The sequence below is a fragment of the Rhea pennata genome, chromosome 1, assembly GCF_028389875.1.
Source record: "Rhea pennata isolate bPtePen1 chromosome 1, bPtePen1.pri, whole genome shotgun sequence".
Taxonomy (NCBI): domain Eukaryota; kingdom Metazoa; phylum Chordata; class Aves; order Rheiformes; family Rheidae; genus Rhea; species Rhea pennata.
The window spans coordinates 44,218,102-44,225,653 of record NC_084663.1 but is presented as its reverse complement, the minus strand read 5'-3'; the positions used below and the strand labels follow the sequence as shown (position 1 = coordinate 44,225,653).

General features: G+C 44.3%; 1 protein-coding gene across 1 annotated transcript in view; it reads left to right on the top strand.

Moving 5' to 3' along the window:
* The first annotated feature begins 1,317 nt into the window (after positions 1-1,317).
* The window catches only part of LIN7A (lin-7 homolog A, crumbs cell polarity complex component), a 45,792-nt gene continuing 39,557 nt past the window's right edge, over positions 1,318-7,552 (top strand). Inside the window, exon 1 of the mRNA XM_062568066.1 lies at positions 1,318-1,372. Coding sequence (XP_062424050.1) covers positions 1,330-1,372 — 43 coding nt within the window. The 5' untranslated portion in view covers positions 1,318-1,329. The remainder of the gene's footprint in view (positions 1,373-7,552) is intronic.

Genomic DNA, 7,552 nt, shown 5'->3' with positions numbered 1-7,552 from the left:
ACTGCTTGCCAGAAACTGTTTTTCACTTCAGTGTTTTAACAAATTAAAATATTTTCTTGTCAAGATATCCAAAGGGATGACTGTTTATTGTTTATTAATCAGAGAAATTTGTGTTAAATTCAGTTTAACAAAAGAAGTGGGTGGCTCATGTATATTATTTATCTGAGACTGCCAAATGTATTTTTAACTTGCTCTTAGAACTTCCAATGATAACACTTCCACAGTTTCCCTAGTTATCTACACCAGTGTTTAAATACCTTTACAGTTAAGAAGCTTTTATGATGTGCAACCTCCTATTCCTCTATTTTTAAGTCCTGTCCTCCCAGTTCCTAGCGGATATGGAGAAGGGAGTACTCCATTTATCTTTCAACTAATATTCCACCTGTTTTAAATGCTTCTGGGGCAAACAAAAACACAGACAGTAGACGGGGCAATGGTCTAACAGGACGTACTTCTTCACTCAGATGTTTCTGCACCATGTTGTCCCCACTAGGGACGGCAGCAGAGAGACCGTGGCGCTCCGCCACGCTCACCAACACCCCTTTTCCTGCAAGCGAAACGGAGACGGCCTTCGCTTCGACTCCGCGTGAAGGAGGGGAGCGGGCAACCGCACGGCTCGCGGTAGGAAACGCCACCCGCGCGGCCAGCCTCCGCCGAACGCCTCGCGCTCACCGGCACGGGGCCGCCGCCACGCGCCCGTGGCCGCCTCTCTCTCCGCAAACGCCAGGACTCGACCCCACGCCACGGAGACACGTTGGATGGGTCTTATCAGAGGATTTTCCTTTCCTGAGGGAGGCTGACGATTTCGTCCGTCAAGACACGACCCCTGCGGCCCGCAGGCTTGCCAACCTAAGACGCGAGCGCCCAGCCCACCGAGGCCCCGCCGCTCGCCCACGCGGCGCGGCCGTGGAAGCCGCACGCCGCCGCCACGGACGCTCGCTCCCTCCTTCCCCCTCACCGGCTCCTCTCCCCGGGGCCGCCACGGCCACGGCGCGCCCCAAACGTAGCCCCGCTGCCCGCCGCCGGCCGCGGCCTCGCCCGCGGGGCGCCGCGGTTTCCCGCCCGCCTCCCCTCCCTGCCGCGCCGGCCGCCGCGGCGCCGCTGCCGCCTCGCGGCTCCTCACGGAGCCGTGCGGAAGCGGCGCCCGCCCCGCGCCGGCGGCGACGCCGGCGGCCGCCATCCCGCGGGCGCCCGGCTCCGCGCCGCTCTCCTCCTCCTGCCGCACGGAGCCACCCCGCCTCCCTCCGCCGCCGCCTCTCCCCGCCCTTCGCCTCGCTGCACGCCGCTGTCGGAGCCGCGCGTCACTCGGGCTCCAGCCCCGCCGCAGACATGGCGACGCTGACAGCGGTCCAGCCGCTCACGCTGGACCGAGGTAAGCGCCGCGCCCGCCCGCGCAGCCCCTCGCTCCGCGTCCCTCCGGCTTCCCCGCGGAGCCCCGGCGTGCGGGGCCGGCGGGCCCCAGCGGGCGGCGGGGAGGGCGGGGAAGGGAGGCGTCTGCCCGCCGAGCCCGGCTCGCGGGCGGCAGGGCTGAAAAGGGAGAGCGCGTAACTTCGCGCGGGGGGCGGCGGAGGGGGCTGCTGCGGGGGGCGGGCGCTGGTCTGGCGGCGCCTTCGCTTCCCCCGCAGCCTCTGGAAGTTCAGAGTTGTGCTTTCGCGGAAACGGCGTTCGTTTTCGGGTGCAGAGTGCTGTGTTTTGGGGGTTGGTCGATGCAGGGAAGGGAATGGCGAGGGCAGTTTCTCTAAGCTGTTTTATGTAGTAAGATTATTACTGTGTGTCTAGGTGTTTCAGTGGATAAGCACTTGGTGCAGACATAGAGAGCAGTCTTGATGCTTCCCCGGCTTTGAGACTGGGTCACTAACCTCGAGGAGGTAACATGAGAGGGTGCTGAGACCTGGAGGTTGTGTTAAAACTCAACTTTTGCCTCCGGGTTGTAAAAAATTGGACCTCTCACTGAAAAATGCATGTGTGCCCCAAATAAGGCTCTGCAGGAATGTTACGTTTCTGCGGGTTACCGAGGAGAATAACCTACCACCACAATTTGTTTTGCTTCTTTGGCTCCATGAATTAAAGAGGTCAAGCAGCTCCCGATAGTGTTCTGAATTGCTGGGGCATCTTTCTTCCTAACTTGCATCTAGAGGTTCCCAGCATGTATAGATCTTGTACTTCTGAAAGCGTGATATAGGCCAGTGCCTTGTGTTTTAAAGCGTTCCTTCTGGAGGATTAAGATGGGCTCTCAAAATAAGATACGGAATCCTTATTGCTGGGGATGCTGTGCAAAAGAAACCTGGTGAGCTCGACGGCAAAATGATAGAGGAGATATAGGCAACTTTACTGGAACCTACGAGCAAAGCACCTTGTAAAGTACTCTAAATACAGCTTGCTAGATAGATTTGTTTAAATTCAAGCATTACTAGAAAAGGAACAACTAAAGTTGTTATTACCGCAATAACAGTGTCAGCACGCACTTTAAACTGCTCAGCAATCCACTCTGTAATCTACAGTTTCACCCTAATACTGTTTGCAGTAAGCAGGACAAATCTATTTCCTGGCAAAGGGTTGAACAGATGGCAATCCATTAGGAAACCTGGCTTTTCAAAGAAAAGTATTACTATTTCAGAATTACACATTCCTTTTCATTACTAAGACTAAGCTTTAAAAAAGCCACAATACACAAAATGCAAATTAGTCCCAATTTAAGTATAAGTATCTGTTGTCCAGGATATGCCTAACCATTTGGTGGGGGTGCCAACATTACAATCTCCCTGGTTGTCAGCCAGGGTTGATATTAGTATGAGAGTGATACAACATTACATGGTGATAGGATATGACGTGCAAAAGGAAAATATAGACAAGAAGTAATGTTTTTTTTTAATACTGCACCTGATCTTCAGAAGGCCACTTTGTCAGAGGGATACATTTCATCACCCATCATATGTTGCTGCTACATCAGCTGGAGAGGGTGGACTGACATCCCAGAAGCAATTTTTCCAGATACTTCCTCTGTAGTCTTTCTCTCACAGCCATGGAAGAAGAAAAGTGCTGTGTTGTGGGATTTTCCAAATTTCCATTGATTGCTTTTATTAAAGCAGATGCAGAAATGTGTATGGACTCTATGCTTTGCACAGCTTTGGTATGATCTAGGCAAAGCTCTGAGAAGTCATGTAGACTTGGTATCCACTTCACCATGTCCCACAGAGAGCTCAATGCAGCAAGAACGTAAAGTGCATTCCGTGAAAGGATGTAGTAATCACCTGGCATTGCTGAGGGAGTTGTTTCTTGAGCTCTGGCCAGGACGTGTTCTTCTGCATTTCCACCTGCTAAGTGGTCACACATGAATGGTAAAAAGTTCTGTAGATACATAGATCAGAAATCTGAATTGCATTTTTACATAGTCTTATCATGGACAAAATGTATTTAGTGTGTTCTACTGTGGCGATAGGAGCTTTCTTGAGTTCTGACATAAATGGAATTTGAAATATGTATGTTAAAATTAATTATCATTTAAAGGTGAAGGGCATGTTATGTGTGAATGATTGAAAGCCAATTACATTCTGGAAGATTACTTCAGTCCAAAGCGCAGGAATTAATTTCCTTAATTCCTGTCATCATGCGCCTCTCTACCTGCAGAAATGCGTGCAAGTTCCATTAGGGCTTTTTAATATGTGGAACAAGTGCACAAAATAATAGAAATTTTAATCACTTAAAATTTAATCTCAAAGGCTTTTGCCTGACCTTTGCATGGTGCTCTGCTGGGAGGAAGGGAAGGAATCAGTAACTGTTTGAGGGGGAATATGTAAGGCAATAGAGTGATGCATGGATACCTCTTAGGGTTGTTAGGCTGAATGGTCACAGTGTTTAAGAGCCTGAGATGGGGAAGAACGCTGTGCTTCTTCCCACAGCCATGCAAGTCTTTTCCCTAAAATGTGTGCACCCTATACTATCTTTATTGCAAAAAAACTTATATCCTGAATCAATACCACCACATCAGTAAATTCCAATGCCCTTCAGCACAGAGTGTGAGAATTTTTAGGCTGACTCAGGAATGATTTTAGAGATTTTGAAAACTATACCTTGTTTCAAATCAAGACAAAAAGTTACAGTACTGTGATTCATAAAATGACAAGCAAAAGAAATCTTAAAGTGCCAGAACTATTTTCTTTCTTTTTACTTTTTCCACAAGTTTTCTCTTAATAAGAACTTTATTGACATTGATTTTTCTTATAGACAGCTTTGGTTTTGGTTAACTGGCATTTTCCAACTGTATTTATGATATTTGTATTCATGTCCTACTTATATTGTGGTATCTTGCAACCCGTTATTCTGTTTGCTGTCCTGGCAGCATTGCCTTTTCCTTTCCTCTCAACGTCTTTCATGTTCCACATATGCAAACTTCTACCTACCCCATGAACAGCGGTTCCTGCCTTTCTCTTTACTCCCCATAACCCCAGGATTCCCTCATATGCTATGTCCCGTTGCCCAGCTCTTCACAAATACTCAGCACAGTTAATTACATTAGTCCTTGCATTTCCTGTAGCCTTTATTCGTTTTTACTGTTGAACAACCTAATTTCCTCATCCAGTGCTCGGTTCCTCTGCTTTCCCAACACTCTTGCTACCTTACCAGCTTCATAATGCCACACATGCTGTATCTTCTACTCATACTGCAGCAATATTCTGCTCTTCAAATGCTCTGTCATCTGTTCCAACCATCTTAACTTCAAGGTTCTCTGAGGACCTCTCGTGAACTCTTGGGTATCACCAGATATGCATTGTGAGCAATTAGAAACTTGCTGCGGGCGTGAAGAGCTTAAAGGGTGTGTTAGCACAGGCTGATGGAAGCATTTTCTGCAAATACCATTATGCTCTCAGGAATGTATTGGGAGGTTCATTGCAGTAGATTTCAGTGCTTCCCTTGGCAACCATTTTAGGAGTGGTCATGTGAAGTCCTGTACTTTGAAGCACTTTCTAGCTATTTGTAATACATATTCCACTTTATCTGAACTTCGTTATTGTGCTGAACATCTGGCAATTTTTTCACAAAGCTTACCTTACTTTAAATTTTACTTGTACTCTTCTTCTGAAGATGAAAATCTGCTCTGAAAGTAAATGAACCATTCATTTACTCAGATCACTGAAAAACATCTGCCCCTCTTTCTTTTTGCATAGGACCAGGAGAAAGTAGCAGTTTATAAAAGAGCACTTTTCAAAAGTTCCTCTTGTTTTTGAAGGTATTAGATTAGACTGTGCTAAGACCATCTCAAGATTACGAGTAAGAAAGTATCTTCCTAGCCTGTGAAGGAGAGGCTTGACCATCTTTTATTAATAACTCATGTCTAAGTACTTTTTGCCTTGTATGTAGTTATTAATCATGCCACTGATGGTTACATTCATGTGCTTGAAGAGAAAATATCTTTGAATTGACTGAATATACAGTGCTGATATCGTAGTGCTTGCAAATCTTCACAACAAGGTTAGAGCTGTTGGATATACAGGAGGCAGATAGGGAACAATGTGAGATGGCTTTAGTTTAAGGTCACTCAGATCACTAAAATAAACCAAAAATATTGACAACAGAATCTCTCTTGCTTTCAAATCTGTCCTAGGAATCAGAAAGACTTCTTGCTGCTGAGCTAATGCATAACTAATCTCTGTTGATTCTTTATGAATTCAATCGAATAACTGTCTGATGGAATGAGTGTGCCAAAACTTACTGAAAATCTCTTATACAGCACTGTGTTCAGTGATGGTAAATAATAATAAGAACATGCGTGGACTTACCATCTGCTCTAAGAGGTGGTAGACATACTCTATCAAATACGATACTGGAGGACTGCTGACCATTAATGTACATTTGCTACTTGCCAGAGTATTCTTTCTTCCTTTCTTTTCTTGTCTTCATTTCATTGGTTTTGTCATTATATTCTCATAGCTTACATGAGTGAGGACTTTTTCCCTGTCTTTGCCCAGAGGTGTATATAATAGAAATTGTATTCAATATAGGTTGCTCTGAACTGTGCATATATTAATACAATATATATTGTCTCAGAAAATATACATAAAGCACTGATCAGGGAGAGAAAGTCCGATTCATAGAGTGTGAATAAACTTCTTGACAGAGGTGTGGAATAAGGCCAAATATCTTTTACACTGCAGTTAAATTCTTCAAAACGGTGTTAAGCGGTTATGCTGCTCCCTTGTATGACAAAGTGTATCTAACTGTCATAGAGATTTTTTGTATTGCTCTTCAGCCTACCATGTTAAAATAGTAAAAATACTCCTGCAAGTGCCACACACTTTAAATTTAACATTTCTCTGTATGATATGCCCACTGATGACATATGAATAACCAAATTCATTCTTCCAAGAGAAAAAAAGGCCCTTATTTGAATTTGCAGGAACAGAAAATGTGACAATTGTGGTCACAGATTGAAATGTATTTTTTTTGTTTTGTATCACTGTGTTAATATTTATCTCATTTTTAATTGTATTTTGATGAAGAGATGGATTAAAATCAGTGGATTGAGTTAGTGATTTATGAGTTATGAATAAGTATGTTTTCTGAAGATGTATGCAATTTAAATGCTCATTAGTTAAGTATGTAGTTTAGTAGTATCTCCTGTAGCCCTTTAGCTCGGATAAGAGGAAATAGCTACCTAGATGTCATCTTTGAATGTTATGAGTGATGTAAAAATATGATTTGAAAAGTTAAATGCATATATGCAACTTTTAAATATCTCTGGCAGTACAAGCATCAATTGAAAGAGGTGTTGAGATGTATGACTAAGAGGAGTTGTGTAAAAAGCTGGAAGTTAGGTAAGGTTCCCTCTGACATATATCAGCTTGGCAAGCTTTGCTATCATAGAAATGACTCTGTCCTCCTGCCCAAAGCAGCTCATGATGTTACAGAAATGGCAACCGAGCTTGGTCATTGCACAGCAAATGAAAATAACTGAAAGCTCGTTGTATCATCTTCAATGTGCACCAGGCACAACTGACCTCTGGCTCTGCCTTTCTTCATCATGGTGTGCCTTTGTGGTTCACACCATCCAAACAAATGGAAAGGTCTTAAAAATTTTTAGTGTCATTTTTTGTTGACATTGTCACTTTTGTGCGGTAAGGAGGGGCATATCTTAAATTTCCAGTCAGGTTTACTTTAGAAACCCAAAATCGATTATGCAGTGTATCTCTGCAGAAACTTTGTTCACGGTAAGGAAATGTTTATGAAACAACCGTTTGCCGAAACAAGGCAAACAGTGCCCATGGTTAACGGGTGCCTCTGCAGGGAGCCGGCATTCCTCTTCGTCTGTCAAGCTTAAAACAATTCTTTTGAAATATTAGCAATGAAAAATATATTTTAGCCTATCTAAATTTATCCTGTATAGAACAAGGAGGCAAACTGGACTTGCACGTATATATTCTGCTTCTTATTCTTCAAAAGCAATTTACTCCTGAAACTTGATGGAGTAGATGGAGTCTTTGACAAGACTGAGCAGGTGCAGTATTCACTATTTGCAACAAGTTGCAAGAGTGTTAATAATTAGGAAACATAAGGG